The 18592-nt window shown below is 37.7% G+C and overlaps 1 protein-coding gene across 1 annotated transcript in view; it reads right to left on the bottom strand.

Annotated features, from left to right (window-relative positions):
• DDX10 (DEAD-box helicase 10) overlaps positions 1-18592 on the bottom strand; it is a 366232-nt gene that overhangs the window by 319609 nt on the left and 28031 nt on the right. The window contains exon 6 of the mRNA XM_058289407.2: positions 18181-18370. Coding sequence (XP_058145390.1) covers positions 18181-18370 — 190 coding nt within the window. The remainder of the gene's footprint in view (positions 1-18180; positions 18371-18592) is intronic.

Raw genomic sequence — 18592 nt, 5'->3', positions numbered from 1 at the left:
TTTTTAAAAATCCCTATTCTCTGCTTCACTTAATTTAGTACAATCATTATGTTCTTATGTCTGCAAAGAACCTACAGTTAAAAAGAACCAGTACTTTAATATCTTCTCCAGATGTCTTTGTTTATGTTATGTTTCTGATGAAAATTTTTCACTGAGTATGTTCTGGATCAGTTCCCTTCTGGCTAAATAAAATTTCTGCTAGAGCTTCCTTTCAGACTAGAGCTCTTTTTTTTTTTTTTTACCCCTTCTTTTCCTTTTTTTCTTCCTCTCTCATATTAACTTTTCTTCTGTCATAATTTCCTGAGTCACTACTTAATTTAGAAGTAAAAGATGATATTTATTATAGATCTTCTATAGTCACTTAGAAGAATGAATGAGCCTCTGAGTAGTTAACGTATAAGAGGTGATAGTTACTCATTACAGGAAAAGAGTACAATTTTGAACAATTAGCTACAAACTAAGTCATAGACTAAAAGAGTTAACTCAACTTCTAATATGCTAAACTAAAATTTTATAATTAGCTGAAGTTTGACTGAATAAGTACATGTATATAATTGCTTTTATTACTATAACAAGTACTGTAATAAAGTAGTGTAGCTTTTAAAATATTTATTCACAATATACACACAAATGAATATTGTTCTTCAAAGTAGCACTTTGTAAAGTTACAAACTTATTCTAAATATGTTGCCACTGTTAAAAAATATTCATAAATCATTTTGGAATTGTGAATCTTTATCCCCTAATAGTGTAACTGTTTAGGGGACACTATCAAAAGTCATACAAAGTCATGGGTTGATCAAGCTGGATAAACCATTGGGATGAAAAATGAAAAGAAGCTGTAAGTACTGGAATTTTTTTAAAAAAATACAAAAAGACATGACACTACATATAAAGTAGAAAGAGAAAAGAAAAACAAGCCAAATATGCATCAACAGGGAAATTGCAGAGTGAGCTACTGTACAACCACACAATTAAGTATCACACAAAAGTAAGAAAAGCATGAGGAATCTATCCATATAATGCTATGGAGTGAGCTCTAGAATATATTGTTAAGTGAAAGAAGCAAAGAGCAAAGGAAGAGATTAGTACATAGAGTATAAAACTATCAATGTGGGTGTATACAAATACATGTGTATTTCCACGCATACATACATACATGAACAGACACACACACACAAACCCTTACAGGTATGTGTTTATATCAAGAAAGGCAGACAAACTAAACATTAAAAAAAAAATTTTCCATTTGTTTTTAAATTCAAATTAATTCCACTCTGTTCCCTAAGAGAATATGGTGAACAGAAAGGAATTTGAATTTTTTTTAAAAAGTGAAAACAAATGAGCCCGAAATGTGTATTAAGTTGATGGCTTAATGTCACAGAGGAATTATTTCAAAGGAATTTGACTGTTACATCCTTACTGGGATATCTAAGGAAAAGAAGAACTGCAAAGCAATCAAACTTTTTTCAAGCAATCATATTTTTTTTTTAGTAATATTGGTAGTATTGTCCTGAAATTATAGACATATTGACTGATAGATGTGTTAAGTAAAATAAATGGCCTCCTCCATTAGGCATAGCCAGGGGTGGGGGGTAGACCCCCTATCAGAGAAGGGTTTCTCCAGAAGATAAAACAACTGACAGGACGAGGTCTGAGAAAAAAGAACATACTCTATGGGGTTACTGAAAAGCAGTGCTTGGGTTGCTGAAAAGCATTACCTGGTGATAAAACTAGTTTAAGTCCAGTAGAAATAGCTCCTCAGACTGTATAACCATACCATATTAATCAATGCGTATCTGCTTTCCACTCTGTAAGACAGATGTAAAATGGAAACAATGTCAGCCTATCAGAACATTTCCTCACTTGCTTCTGCCCTACATGAGTTTCCTTCTACTTTCTGAATGGGATGCTGCCTGGTTCATGAAATGACTCAATAAAGCTGTGAGATCCTAAATTGCATGAAAAAGTTCCTTTGATCAGATGAAATAAGTCATTGGTAATCAAGATGTTTGGCATATGAAAATCAAAGAGGTTGAATAAAAACATTGTAAAATAAATTTGATTTGTAAATATCACTGGACTCATGATGTTTTCTCTTTAGAAAAAAAGACTCCGTCCAACGAAAATCCTAACCCAATGCCCATCCCACTAGCACATAGACCATGGTTTCAAATAACCTATGCTGCTAAAAGATTTTACATGAGCAGACAATGTGTCAGATGAACTTAGAACAGCAAAAAAACCAGGAGGCCAAAGACTACTTGGTGTGTCAAAAGATCCAGGTAACAATTTGAACAATCTCCCACTTAGGCAAACTTAAAGATGATATAAGACTGAGTATTCAAAAAAATAATTTCTCTTAATTCAAAGACAAAAAGAATATATATGTTTAAGTCTATGAGTTAAGTAGAAGCCAACTCAGTTGAAAATTTAGTAAATAAAGTCAAAAATAAGGCAAATACTCTGGAATACTGGCCTGTAAAAACTGTACCTCCGATAATCAAATAGTTGATATAGGAAAGCTTTTTGGAAAGGAAAAAAAAAAGTACTCCAACTAATGAAGAAATGACAGAATCTTATTATCACAATTCTGCAAACCCATCCAATATCCATGTGGAATCTAAACCCCCTCTTGACATAGATATGGAATGGACACAACCAAGCCAAGGTCCACAGGAAGGAGGAATACAGTAAGGATCAGAGTGGACTTAATGATATTCTATTCATGAACTATTGTGGTTAATAATCGAGAAAATGTGGCATTGATGTGGAAAAAGTGGCCATGGTGGCTGCTAGGTGTGGGGAAGGGGAGGAAGAGATGAGATGTGGAGGCATTCTCGGGACTTAGAGTTATCCTGGGTAGTGCCCCAGGGACAATTGCCGGATGTTGTATGTCCTTCCATGGCCCACTGGATGGAACGTGGGAAAGTGTGGGCTATGGTATGGAACACGGGACATGGGGTGCAGCGATGCCCGGAAATGTACTCACCAGACGCAATGGATATGACATGATGATGGGGGAGAGTGTTATTGGGGGGGGAGTGGTGGGGTGGGGCCGAATGGGGACCTCATTTTTTTTTTTTAATGTAATATCTTTTTAAAAAAATGAATAAATTGAGTAGAATTTGAAAGAAAAAAAAAAATTCTGCAAACCCTAATGAAATAATCAAGCTAGGCAATAACTATCATTGTAGGCGATGGACTTGGCCCAGTGGTTAGGGTGTCCTTCTACCACATGGGAGGTCCGCGGTTCAAACCCCAGGCCTCCTTGACCCATGTGGAGCTGGCCCACGCGCAATGCTGATGTGCGCAAGGAGTGCCCTGCCATGCAGGGGTGTACCCCGCATAGGGGAGCCCCATGCGCAAGGAGTGCGCCCCGTAAGGAGAGCCACCCAGCACAAAAGAAAGTGCAGCCTGCCCAGGAATGGTGCCGCACACACAAAGAGCTGACACAACAAGATGACGCAAAAAAAAAAAAAAGAAACACAGATTCCCGTGCCGCTGACAACAACAGAAGCGGACAAAGACGACGCAGCAAATAAGACACAGAGAACAGACAACCGGGGTGGGGGGGGGGGGGAGGGAAGGGGAGAGAAATCAACAAATCTTTAAAAAAAAAAAATTTATCATTGTAGCTAAAATTGTAAGGTTAAGAGTTCTTCCGGACGAATTTAAAACTTCTCTCAGAAGTATACCACAGAACTAAAGAAGACTACCAAGGGTCGTCTGAAGCTGGGATTGGCGCTCTTATAATTCCAGGACAAACAGAACACTAATCAAGCATAACTTTTCCTAAGACCACTATATAAATGTACTCAACTTGGGCTGAGTACATTGCGGAATGGACTGCAAAAGATCCATCTGGCTTCCTTACAAATGGCCCTTAACAATGGCCCTTAATCCACCATTCCTAGCAAGTGCCACACAGTCCTGGAAATTGGCCAAGATGAAGGAGGCCAGAGAAAAGGAGAAGAAACAAAAACCTCAAAAAAATATTGCAAAAGCCAAGTGACTAAAAAAGAACTGAAGAGGGAAACGGACTTTGGCCCAGTGGTTAGGGCGTCCGTCTACCATATGGGAGGTCCGTGGTTCAAACCCCGGGCCTCCTCGACCCGTGTGGAGCTGGCCATGCGCAGTGCTGATGCGCGCAAGGAGTGCCGTGCCACGCAAGGGTGTCCCCGCGTGGGGGAGCCCCCACGCGCAAGGAGTGCGCCCATGAGGAAAGCCGCCCAGCGTGAAAAGAAAGTGCAGCCTGCCCAGGAATGGCGCCGCCCACACTTCCCGTGCCGCTGACAACAACAGAAGCGGACAAAGAAACAAAAGCAGACAAAGAAACAAGACGCAACAAACAGACACCAAGAACAGACAACCAGGGGAGGGGGGGAAATTAAAATAAATAAATAAATCTTTAAAAAAAAAAAAAAAAAAAAAGAACTGAAGAAAAGAAAAGCCTCCACAACTGGAAAATACAGAAAATTATGGAGCTTTGAAAGGACTAAGGTTTCTTCTTTGGATTTTATGACACTGTTACACAGTAAACAAAGTCTGACAATAAGGAGGAATCCTATCAGTTATGTCCTCAGTACTGTAGTAACTTTTAGGCTTGAATATAAAAGTTTGCTGGTATCTGTGACAGTTATTAGGTAAATTAGTATTTATTATGCTACAAAATCTTTATAAATGACTTAGTCAGCACCATTTTGTAGCCTATCTACTGAAATAAAAACATCTGGAAAAAAAATGTTAGGTTAGGAACTGTACTCAAATAACAGCTTAAATTGGGGTCCTGTTCTAGACAAAGAGCATAAAAGTCAGAATTGTCCCCTCTGAGATGAAAAGTGTATGTGGGACTTAAAAAGATATAATATAGGGAGTGGATGGGACTCAAGCAGTTGAGCTCCTGCTTCCCATATGGGAGGTCCCAGGTTCAGTTCCTGATGCCTCCTGAAAAAAAAACAAGGGCAAACAACAAGCAAAACAAATGAAAAACAAATAACTCAGGGGAGGTGATATGACTCAGTGGTTAAGCACTGGCTTTCCACATGTGAGGTCCTGGGTTCAATCCCCAGTCCCTCAAAAAAAAAAAAAAAAAGATATGGTATATTAATCACATCTTTTGTCATTATTACTTATTTAATGGAATATAATAATTTCTGGCTTTCTCAAAGGAAAAATTTTTTTTTTTTAAGATTTTTTAGTTATTTCTCTCCCCTCTTCATTCCCCCCCCACCCAGTTGTCTGCTCTCTGTGTCCATTCACTGTGTGTTCTTCTGTGACCACTTCTATCATTATCAGCGGCACCAGGAATCTGTGTTTATTTTTGTTGTGTCATCTTGTTGTGTCAGCTCTCCGTGTGTGTGGCACCATTCTTGGGCAGGCTGCATTTTCTTTCTCGCTGGGTGGCTCTCCTTACAGGGCACACTCCTTGTGTGTGGGGCTCCCCTACGCGGGGGACACCCCTGCATGACAGGGCACTCCTTGCACGCACCAGCACTGCACATGGACCAGCTCCACCCGCAAGGAGGCCCGGGGTTTGAACCGCGGACCTACCATGTGGTAGGCGGACGCCCTATTTATTGGGCGAAGTCCGCTTCCCAAAAATATCAATTAATACTTGACCTTCTGTAGAGTTTTTCTTTATACTGGTAATATAATTATCATTCTCCATTTTTTAACCTAATTTTATAAAAGAGTTCTCTTGTCCTGACTGATAGAATACCGCCTGCTGGATATAACAATTTTTGTATTTATGAGCATTGCCCATTTTCTTAGAGATGACTTACTGAGCAGAATAAAATTATAATTGAAATCTTGCAGTACAAATGCCAAACACTGTAGTATCTTGAAACCAATTTATTCTTGCTTATACTAAGTAGAAATGTAAAATAGTTTAAATTAGTACCAATTAATTTGCTATTATATATACATATATCACTTTTGTTTTTTATTCCACCTTTTTTTTAACTTATGTGGTAGTGATATCTATACCTTTTGATAAAACAGTTTTAAGGTGAAAATTAAAATTTCAAGACTGTTTTAAGAAACTCTTAAGATGAACAGTTTAGTCATATACTTTATAAGTGGTAAGGAAAGCTTAGAAAAATTTTGTTGGGCATAGTTGTAATTGGGGTGAAAATAGAATAAATTATGTGAGGATGAGAATGTTACATTCAGAAGTGAAGAGCTAAAGAACATTTCTCAGAAAGCAGTATAACTGAATTTTTACTACTAATCATGGCTTTTGTAAATGCTTATTAATGTTTTTCCCACTTATATGAAATTAAGTTACAAAAATTTGTTGAACAGCTCTAATTTAAAAATGAAACTAGATATTACAGAGGAAAAAAGATACCTATTACTGTCATAGAAGAGTTGCTTTTATCTTAGATTAACCCTTTGGCCTAAAACACTAGCTCTAAAAGCTGAATTAAACACAAAACAAAAACCTATTTGAAGGCAGAGAGCAGCCAAGGCAGCCAGGATTTGAGGGGCTAACAGAGAGACTAGAAAGGCCCTGAGGAGAGCTCTATGCTAGCCTCCACTTTTTCCCCTCACAGCATTTGCTGATTTACAAGACAGATGAGAAGTGGCAGCCTCAGGCCTAAATGTTAAGATCCCAAAGAAAATGAGATCATGAAAAACTAAATCTGAAATTCTTCATACAATTTCCCCTTGAAGAGTGTGCCAACTCCTGACCTGAGCACTCACAGGGAAAATGAGTGGGGGGCGGGGGGGATGTAACTCCTGGGAAGCTACAGAGCAGAGGATTTTAGTAGTCTCACGGTGCTAGGAAATTGGAGCTTGCCAAAGTGAAGGGGCCATGGTAAATACCCATACCCCCAACTGCCAACTCCCCTCCCCGCCAGAAGGTATACAATCCTTATGAGTCAGGGATATAACAGGACTAAGAACACAACAGAACAGAATAGCTCCAGTGAGGTCTAAAAGCCAGGCTATACCAGATCAAAGTAATCCGCCCTTATCTCACCTGCCTGCCAAAAAATACATCATAAATGATCTTACTGAAAACCACACATAGGAAAATCTTTAAAAGCAGCCATAGATTAAAAAAAAACATATTACTTTCAAAGGAGAGCAAGAAAGCTGTCAGCTGACTTTAACAAAAATAATGGAGGATAGGATACAAGGGGAGGAATCTTTGAAAAGAAAAAAAAACTATCAAATTATCCTTCAAAAACCAAGCATACCTAACAGATATATACAGAACACTTCACCAAACAGCAGCAATCAACTGGGCTCCCATCTACCATATGGGAGGCCTTGTGTTCACATCCCAGGGTCTCCTTGTGAAGGCAAACTGGCCCATGCCTGTGGAGAGCTGATGGCCTGCACCCCTGCAGAGAGCTGGCGCAGCAAAATGACACAACAAAGGGAAACAGGAAGACACAGAAGAATGTACAGCGAATGGACACAGAAAGCAGACAGCAAGCAAGCAGCAAGGGAGAGGGGAATAAATAAATTAAATAAAATAAAATATATATATATTAGAGTGGAGATAAATGATTTAGAGAATTTTAGAGAGTACGTGCGAATCAATGAAACCAAAAGTAGGTTCTTGAGTTGTATTACTGATCCTACAGAAATAAAAACCATTATAAGAGGATACAATGAACAATTTTATTTTAACAAATTAGCCTAGATGAAATGGACACATTCATAGAAACACAAGCTGCCAGCACTGAAGGACTCAAGGAGAAAAAGAAGATACAGACAGACCAATAACAATATGATTGAATCAATACCTCCCAACAACGAAAGGCCCAGAACCAACGCTTTTACTAGTGATTTTTGCCAAACATTTCCAAGAAAAATTAAAAACAATCCTTCTCAAACTCTTTCAAAAAACTGAAGCGGAAAGAACACTTATAATTCAATCTATGAGGCCAGCATCACCCAAAGTCAGATAAAGACCACACAAGAAAAAAAAAATTACAGACCAATATCCTTCATGAATATAGGTACAAAAATCCTCAACAAAATACTAACAAATTGGATCCAATAGCACAATAAAAGCATTATACACCATGAACTAGTGAGATTTATCCCAGGAAAGTAAGGGTGGTTCAACACAAAAAAATCACATTAACAAAATGAAGGGGGAAAAAAAACACATGATCATCACAATTGACCCAAAAAAGGCATTTGACAAAATCTAGCATTCCTTCTTGACAAAAACACTAATAAAACTAGAACTAAAAGACAACCAAATTGGAAAGAAGTACAACTTTCCCTATTTGCAGATAATATCATCTTATATGCAGAAAATCCTGAAAATTCCACACAGCTACTAGAGCTAATAAATGAATTCAGCAAAGTAGCAGGATACAAGAGCAACAAGCAAAAAATCAGCAGGTTTCTATATACTAGTAATATGCATTCTGAAGAACAAATCAAGGGGGAAAAAATCCATTTTTAAAAACTAAATCAAATATGTAGGAATAATTTAACCAAGGATATAAAGTAGTTGTACACACAAAGACTGCTAAAAGAAATTAAAGACCTAAATAAACAAAAGGACATTCTGTGTTCATGGACTGGAAAACTAAATATCATTAAGATGTTAATTTTACCCAAGCAATTTATAAATTCAACACAATCCAATCAAAATTCCAATAGTCTTCTTTGCAGAAATAGGAAAGCCAATAATCAAATTAACATGAAAGGGTAAGAGGCCTAGAAGGCCAAAACCACCCTGAAAAAAAAGATTTAAGTTGGAAAATCACACCTCCTGAATTTAAAGTACATCACAAAGCTACAGCAGTCAAAACAGCATAGTACTAGCATAAGAACAGACATATAGACAAATGGAATCAAACTTAGAGTTCAGAAATGAATCCTCACATCTATGGCCATGTGATTACTGACAAGGATATAAAATCCACTCAATTGAGAAAGAATAGTCTCTTCAACAAATGGTGCTAGGAAAACTGGATCTCCATTTGCAAAAGAACCAAAGTGGACCCCTAACTCACAACATATACAAGAATCAACTTAAAATCGACCAAAGACCTGGGAAGCAGACTTGGCCCAGTGGTTTGGGCATCCGTCTACCACATGGGAGGTCTGCGGTTCAAACCCTGGACCTCCTTGACCCGTGTGAAGCTGGCCCACGCTCTATGGTAATGCGCGCAAGGAGTGCCATGCCACTCAGGGGTGTCCCCGCGTAGGAGAGCCCCACGCGCAGGAAGTGCGCCCCATAAGGAGAGCCGCCCAGCATGAAAGAAAGTGCAGCCTGCCCAGGAATTGTGCTGCACACACAAAGAGCTGACACAACAAGATGACGCAACAGAAAAAAAAGAAACACAGATTCCCGTGCTGCTGACAACAACAGAAGCGGACAAAGAAGAACACGCAGCAAATAGACACAGAGAACAGGCAACTGGGGCGGGGCGGGGTGGGGGAGGGGAGGGGAGAGAAATAATTTTTTAAAAATGGATGAAAGACCTAAGTATAAGAACCAAAATTATAAAACCCCTAAAGAAAACATAGGGAAGCATCTTCAGACTTTTTGTTAGACAACTGTTTCTTAGTTTTTACACCAAGAGCAAGAGCAACAAAAGACGAAAATAGATAAATGGTACATCACCAAAATTAAGGTCTTCTGAGCAAAGGACTTTTAAGAAGGTAAAAAGAAGTGGATGAATCGTATGCTTTATTAATAGGTACCAATGAATTGATTTTTTTTTTTAAAAGAACGAAAAAAGACAACCAACATAACAGGAAACAATATTTGGAAAACTTATGTCCCAATAAGGGTTAATAGCAAGAATATAAAAAGAAATTGTACAACTCAACCAAAAAAAAAATTTTTTAATGGGCAAAATATTTGCATAGCCATTTTGCCAAGAAGATATACAAATAGTCAATAATCAGATGAAAAGATGTTCTACATCATTAGCCATTAAGAAATGCAAATCAAAACTACAAAGAGAGATGACAACCACCAAGATGGCAGCAAAGTAAGGCGCTCCTAGAGTCATAGTCTGCTACAGGGCAGTTAGTAATCACCCAGAGCTATCTAAAGCACCTATTTGGGGGCTCCAGGAGACCAGAAGAACATCCTGCAACATCCTTGAAAGAATGAAGGAGACTGCCCTGCAGGAGACTGCAGAGAAGATTCATGAGTAGAGCACCCCACTTCTCAGAGGCCGGTGCCCATCCTCCACTGGAGGCACAAGCCGCCTCAGAAGCTATTCCACTGCTGAAATTGGAAACTCCACTTCCTAAAAACGGGGAAGGAAGAGACGGTTGGGCACCAACTTCTGCTACTGATTAGTCAATTTGGTGGGCTAAAGCCTAATTCTAACAGCAGCTAAAGTTTGAACCTGTCCAATCAAAAAGAGACCAGTAGTCGCCATTTTAACTCTGCCACTGGCACAAGGGGAAGCTGGACAGACTGAAAATCACAGTGCTTGTGGTGAAAGGTTTCTTTCTATCCAGATCTGACTACAGCTCTACCATAAGCCCCAGCCCCACTTCCAGCAGGGAGGAAGCTGGCGGGACCTTCGCCAGCCTCTCTGGGAAAATACAGGCCATGCCATGGAGGCGGGTGATCATCCTACTCTGGCGATGCAAGCCACCTCAGGACCTATTCTGTGGCTGGAGTTGGAAGCTCCATTTTCCAAATATGGGGGAGGAAAAGATGAGGGGAAGGCAGGTTAACTGAAAGTCACAGTGACAGTAAGGACCGGCTTCTTTCCACCAGATCAGACTGCAGCCCCTAGCCTAGACTTCAGCCCCACCTCTAACAGGGAGGAAGCTGGCAGGCCCTGCATCAGCCTCTCCAGGTAACTGCAGGTACATTCAGCTGGCACCGACTGACTAGTCAGAAGTCTACTAGGGCAACTGCAGTCATTTTGGACCCGCAGGGTATAGATTGCTGCTCACCCCTACAGCTCCATCCCTACCCCAAGCAAGGGAAAAAGAGGTGTGAAGCTTCATCAGTCTCTCTGGACAACTACAGTCTAGGCCTGCATGACCTGGATTATTACACATGGCTGAGGCCTGTCCCGATCCCCGGCAAAGGAAGAAAGTTGGGAGAAACTGCATTTGTCCCTGAGGCAATGAGGGCAGCTTGAGCCTCCACAGGTTACAGCACCAACTACATTCTTGATTTTACTACACAAACAGCAAGGAAGAAAGGGCAAGAAAGCCCTAAAAAAGAGAGAAACTATACCCAGAATAAATACTCTATTAAGGCAGATCCCAATACACCAACAAAAAATTACAATCCAAACCAAGAAACAGGAAGATATGGCCCAGTTAAAGGAAATAGATAATCCTCCAGATGACATAAAGGAGCTGAGACAACTAATCGTAGACATTCAAACAAATCTCCTTAATAAATTCAATGAGATGGCTAAAGAGATTAAGGATATTAAGAGAACTGGATGAGCACAAAGAAGAATCTAAAAGCATACAAAGAACAGCAGCAGATGTTATGGGTATGAAAGATGCAATAAATGAAATTAAAAATACATGAATCATATAATAGCAGATTTGAGGAGGCCGAAAAAAGGATTAGTAAGTTTGAAGAAATGGCCTCTGAAAGTGAACAAACAAAAGAACAGATGAAGAAAAGAAAGGAAAAAGTTTAACAAGTTTGAACGACAGCAAGAGATGTGCAAACTTGTGTCATGGGTGTTATAGAAGGAAAAGAGAAGGGAAAAGTGGCAGAAGGAATATTTGAGGAAATAATGGCAGAAAATTTCCCAACCCTATTAAAGGATGTAGATATCCATGTCCAAGGAGCACAATGTACTCCCATCTGAATAAATCCTAATAGACCAACTCCAAGACACATACTAATCAGAATGTCAAATACCAACGACAAAGAGAATTCTGAAAGCAACAAGAGAAAAGCAACGCATCACATATAAGGGATACCCAGTAAGATTAAGTGCCGATTTCTCGTCAGAAATCATGAGGGCAGGAAGACAGTGGTATGACATATTTGAGATACTGCAAGAGAAAAACTTCCAGCCAAAAATCTTATATCCAGCAAGACTATCTTTCAAAAATGAGGGAGAGTTTAGAATATTCACAGATAAAGAGAAACTGAAAGATTTTATAACCAAGAGACCAGCTTTGCAGGAAATACTAAAGGCTGTGCTACATCCTGAAAAGACAAGACAGGAGAGAGAGGCTTGGAAGAGAGTTCTAGAAATGAAGATTATATCACTAAAAGTAACAAAGTGTCAAGAGTGGTGAAAATAAAATATGACAGATAAAACCCAAATATTCAGGTATAAACTTAACCAATGATGTAAAGCACTTGTATTTAGAAAACTACAACTCATTGTTAAAAGAAGTCGAAAAAGACCTAAATAATTGGAAGAACATTTCATGCTCATGGACTAGAAGACTAAATATCATTAAAATGTCAATTCTACTCATATTGATATATAGATTCAATGTAATCACAATAAAAATTCCACCACCATTTTTTAAATAAGTGGAAAACATGATTACAAACTCATTTGAAAGGGTAAAGGGTCCTGTATAGTCAGAAACATCTTAAGAAGGAAGAGCAAAGTTGGAGGACTCTCATTTCCAGACTTTAAATTACCTAGCTACGGCGGTAAAAACAGCATGGTACTGGCATAAAGACAGACAAATAGACCAATGGAACCAAATTGATAGTTCAGAAACAGACCTGTACATCTATGGTCAAGTGAATTTTGACTAGCCTGTCAAACCCACCCAACTAAGGCAGAACAATCCATTCGACAAATGGTGCTGAGAAAACTAGTTATCGATAACCAAAAGAAGGAAAGAGGATCTCTGTCTCACACCTTATTAAAAAAATTAACTCAAAATGGATCAAAAATCTAAATACAAAAGCAAGAACCATAAAGCTTCTAGAAGAAAATGTGGGAAAATATCTTCAAGACCTGGTGGTAGGTGGTGGATTCTTAAAGGAGACAAGAGGAGGACCAAGATGGACTACTGATGTTTAACGTATGCAGAAGTTTTCATTAACTTTATTGTAAAGTGTAGAAATGTACAGAGTTGATGGTAACACATTATAGTGAATAACAGCTGGTTTATAAATGGGAATGTGGCTCAAAATGGTAGTCTAGGGATGTAAATGCCAATTGAAAGAAAGCTAGAAAATAATCTAGGGACTGAATAGCACAGTAAACTCAGAGGTGGATGAGAACTGTGGTTGATGGTATAGATGCAAAAGTGTCCTTTGTGACCTAGAGTAGATGTACGTCATATTGCAGGGTAGTGGGAATGTGGAGAAGCATGGGAAAAATACAACTGGAGTGACCTATGGACTGATATTAACAGTAATAATGTAATATTCATACATATATGCCAAAGATGTACTGTATTGATAATGGGGGAGTATGGAAAAAAATGTGCCAAATGTATGCTATGGACCTGGTAATAATCTGAGGATATTATTTCATAATCTGTAACAAATGTTCTACCATAGTGTGGTGTGTTGATAGAGGGGTGTTATTCAGGAATTCTGCACATGTGCACGATGGTTTTCTAGGTTTGCAACTTCCGTCATAAAAAAAATATGCAAAAAATAATAATAGGGAGAGTTGGGGGGGAAATACATCAAATGTAAGATAAGGACTATAGTTAGTAGTAAGATTTGGACAATATTTTTTCACAATTTGTAACAAATGTCTCGCAATGCAAGGTATTGGTGGTAGTTTTATGGGCCCCCTGTATGATGTTATGCATGTTTGCTTAGTAAGTTCACAACTTTTACTATATACTTATTGTTTATGTATGTTCAGGTAAAAATGATACAATAATAATAGAGGTTGGAGGAAGAATACTTTGGTTAGCAGTAATATTTTGAGGATGCTTTTTAATCATTAGTTAAAAATGTTTTGCAGTAAGTTATTGATTGTAGGGTGAGGTATGAGAGTCCTGCATGATGTTTTATATGTTTGTTTTGTAAGTTCACAACTATAACTACACATTTATTGTTTATGTATGTTTATGTATGAGTGATATACTTAAATTTTTTTTAAAAAGGTTAAAAAAAAAACACAATGAGATACCATTTCATACCCACTGGAATGGCTACTATTGAACAAATGAAAATAAACATTGAAAAAGATGTGAATAAATAGGAAAACTTGTTCATTTTTGGTGGGAATGTAAAAAGGTGCAGCCACTGTTGAAAACAGTTTTAACCCACTGAATGGACTGGGGGAGAGTGTAAACTACAATGTAAACTATTATCCATGTGATGCAGCAGTGCTCTAAAATGTATTCACCAAATGCAATGAATGTGCCACAATGATGAAAGAGGTTGTTGATGTGGGAGGAGTAGGGTGAGGGGAGATGGAGGGTATATGTGAACTTCTTATATTTTTTTTAATGTAACATTTTAAAAATAAATAAAGGGGGGGAAAAATGAAAACAGATGATTTCTCAGAAAGTTAAGTAAAGAATTACCATATGATCTGGCAATCCCACTTCTAGGTATATACCCAAAAAAATTGAAAGCAAGGATTCAAACATCACACTGATGTTCACAGGAGCAATTATTCACAATTACCAAAAGATGGGTATAATCTAAGTGTCCATTAACAGATGAGTGGATAAACAATATGTGGTATACCCACAATGGGATAGCATAAAGCTATAAAAAGGAATGAAGTGCTGATACATGAACCCTGAAGACATCACACTGAGCAATATAAGTCACATACAAAAGGACAAATATTTTATGAGCTCACTGATATGAAATAATTAGAATATGCAAATTCATACATTCAGAAACGAGAAAATAAGTTATCAGGGACTGGGGCTGGGGTGGGGAATGGGGAGTTACTGGTTAATTGGTACAGAGTTTCTATTTGGAGTGATGGAAAAGTTTTGGTAATGGATGGTGGTGATAGTAGCACAAAACTGTAAATGTAATTAATACCACTGAATTGTATATTTGAAAGTAATTAAAACAGAAAATTTTAGGTTGTATATATGCTACCAAGACAAAATTTTACAAGCCATGGAAGTATATAACACAGATAGTGAGTCCAATGTAAACTAAGAACTATAGTTAATATTATATCATGCCATCAATTGTAACAAAGGTGCCACACTAATGCAAAAATGTTAATAATAGGGAAAACTGAGTGTGTAAATGTGGGGAGGGGGGTATATGGGAACTCTTCCTTCTACATGACTTTTCACTACTCACACACACACAAAAAAAATCCTTCAAAAACGATGAAATACAGAGATTCAGAAAAAAATACTGAATTTTTTATTAGTAAACCTGCACTAAAAGAAATATACAAGCAAATTCTTTTAAGTAGAAGAAAATAATTCTCAAACGGAAGCATGATTATGCAAGAAGAAAAAAAAACACCAGGAGAAGTAAGGCTGCTTATAATATAGTCTAAATAAACTATGGTATATCACAGTTGGGTTTTTTTTGTTTTTGTTTTGCAGAGAATTCATTATGGCTTTGTTTATATTAGTAAAAAAACTGGAAACAACAGAAATATTCAATGATAAAGAAAAAATGAAGAGGGAAACGGACTTGGCCCAGTGGTTAGGGCGTCCGTCTACCACATGGAGGTCCGCGGTTCAAACCCCGGGCCTCCTTGACCCGTGTGGAGCTGGCCCACGCACAGTGCTGATGCGCATAAGGAGTGCCGTGCCACGCAGGGGGTGTCCCCCACGTAGGCAAGCCCCACGCACAAGGAGTGCACCCCGTAAGGAGAGCCGCCCAGCACAAAAGAAAGTGCAGCCTGCCCAGGAATGGTGCCGCCCACACTTCCCGTGCCGCTGACAACAACAGAAGCAGACAAAGAAATAAGACACAGCAAATAGACACAGAGAACAGACACCGCGGGGCGGGGGGGGGGGGGGGGGGGGGTGGGGGGGGGGGGGATTAAATAATCTTAAAAAAAAAAATGAAGAAATGAATTATGACACATCAATGATGCAATGGCAATATGCAAGCTATAAAATCATATTTATGAAGAGTAATGTCAGAAAATTTCTTATGAAATAAATCAGTGCTCAAGGTATGCGGGAAATAGACCATAATATTAACAGTAGATCTCCCTAAATAGTGAATATATGGGTGATTTTCAATATGCAAGTTATCATAATCTATATTTTCCAAGATTTTTATAATATTATGTTTTCCTAGGTATATTAGATTTTTTTCATTTTATTTTAAATGTTACATTAAAAAAATATGAGGTCCCCATATATCCCCCACCCCTCCCACATCACCCCTCCCACATCAACAACCTCTTCCATCATCGCGGCACATCCACCACACCTGGCAAATACATTCTGGAGCACCGCTGCAACACATGGACAGTGGTCCACATTGTAGTCCACACTCTCCCGCAGTCCACCCAGTGGGCCACGGCAGGACACACAACATCCAGCATCCATCCCTGCAGCACCACCCAGGACAACTCCAAATCCTGAAAATGCCCCCACCTCATATCTCTTCTTCCATCTCCCTACCATCAGCAGCCACCGTAGCCACCCTCTCCACATCACTACTACAATTTCTTCCCTTACTAATCACAATAGTTCCCCAGCAGAACACAGTGGTAACAATGGTTTCTGGGGATTAAAATGGGTGGAATTAAAATACTTGATGAAGACACAGAGGTGGGAAGGGGTAGAAGTTAACAACATGGTAAATCAAATATAAATAAACTAAATCCTCCAACTAAAAGGCAAAGATTATCAAATCAGATAAATTAAAACAACATAACTATATTCTGATTACAAGACAAACCTAAAATATAAGGGCATTTAAAAACCTAGCAAGTATAAGAACAGAATTAAATCCGCCATGCAAACACCAACCAAAAGGAAGTTGTGCTAACTCATATCAATCAAACTAGACTAAGAAAAAATATATTAGTATAGAAAAAGAGGAATACTTCATAATGACTAAATATTCAAATTAACAGGGAATGTAACTAAATTTGTTTGAGCCTAATAACATAAGCTCAGAACAGCCACCTCACATTTGAAATTCTTCATAATAAAGTCATTGTAAAATTTCCTGCATTCAATTAACTAAAACAAAAATTCTATAGCGCTATATTTTCAAAATCATATACAAGTCATATTTTATTCATAATAGTGATACGCAAATCTCTATGGCTCAAAGACAATTAAGTAAAAATTTTTTAAAAACCATCAAAAGCACCATTTCTCTACATACAGCAATATAAAGAAAACAGAGTGGTATGTTTTTCTAAGTATACTTTGACATACAATTTCAAAAAGATATAAATTATCTTTTTTTTTAAGTTTATTTTTTTTTTAGGAGGTACCAGGGATTGAACCCAGGACCTCCTACATGGGAAGCAGTTGCTCAACCACCAAGCTGCAGGCACTAAACCACTGAGCTACATCCGTTCCCCTAAATTATCTTTTTAATGTATTTTTCTGGTCCTTCACAAACTTTAGAGGGTATAAGACAACATTCTATAACTCCTTAAAACATTCTTGTCTATGATTTATTGATTACAATTTGCTAAAGGGGAAAATTCAATAATAACATTAGATGAAATTCACACCAGTATGTGCTTCTTATAGTGCTTCGAATGAATTTTAAAAGTAATTATTGTGTAAACCAGGCTTGTAAATTATAAGATCTGCCTTCTAAAATATTTTCTGCAAGTCACATTTTTACAAGTGATGGAACTGAATTTAGAAAATCATTTGTGAAATAAAAATAGTCTTTACATGCAGTTTTTTACAGAAACTAGAGTTAGGGATATTTACAATTAATTTATAAAAGGTTTTAGAGATTACCTAATGACTGAAAAAAAGAGTGTGTCCTCCTTTTTTCCCCTCTCCTGTTCTCTTGTAAAGACACTAATGAGTTTTGAAAACAGGCAGAATGCAAACAGCAAAAAGAACAAAGAAGAAAAGGAAAAGGCTTAGAAAGTCTTTTTCCCAGGACTACATTTTAGGAAATGGTGCATGACAGTATTCCCATATCTAAATGTGTATCCAGAATTTGAGGAATTTCAAATTATGTATTTGCTATGCTTAACATATCTAATAATAAACACATAAAATGATGTATTATTTTCTGGAAAAGTAATGTTAATTTAAAATAAATTCTTAAACTTCAAAAGAGAACTTTTTTGATTGAATCAAATATGGGTTTTAAATACTATATACCTGTACTTTGCTTTCTCATGAACCCAGATATACTCAGGGTTTTTCAAACTCAAGCGTGCAAGGTCCTTCACAGATTTAGTTTGTGTCGCTGAGAAAAGCAAAGTCTGACGTTCCTTGGGAAGATTTTCAATAATAGCATTCATGGTATCAGCAAAGCCCATATCCAAGATTCTATCTGCTTCATCAAGAACTAAAAAAGGAAAAATACAAGTTGAACTAGAATACTTAAAATACACATTAGGATAAATGCAATGTGGTATTCTAGATACAGTCCTAAACAGAAAAAGAACAATATTGGGTAAACTGATGAAATCTGACTAAAGGCTAAAATTTAAGTGATAGTAATGTACCAGTGCTAATCTTTTAGTTTTGACGAAAGGACCATAGTTATGTAAGATTTTAACATTAGAGG

The sequence above is a fragment of the Dasypus novemcinctus genome, chromosome 27 (genome assembly GCF_030445035.2).
Source record: "Dasypus novemcinctus isolate mDasNov1 chromosome 27, mDasNov1.1.hap2, whole genome shotgun sequence".
Lineage (NCBI taxonomy): Eukaryota > Metazoa > Chordata > Mammalia > Cingulata > Dasypodidae > Dasypus > Dasypus novemcinctus.
The sequence above is the reverse complement of the archived record's forward strand: the minus strand, read 5'-3'. Positions and strand labels throughout refer to the sequence as shown.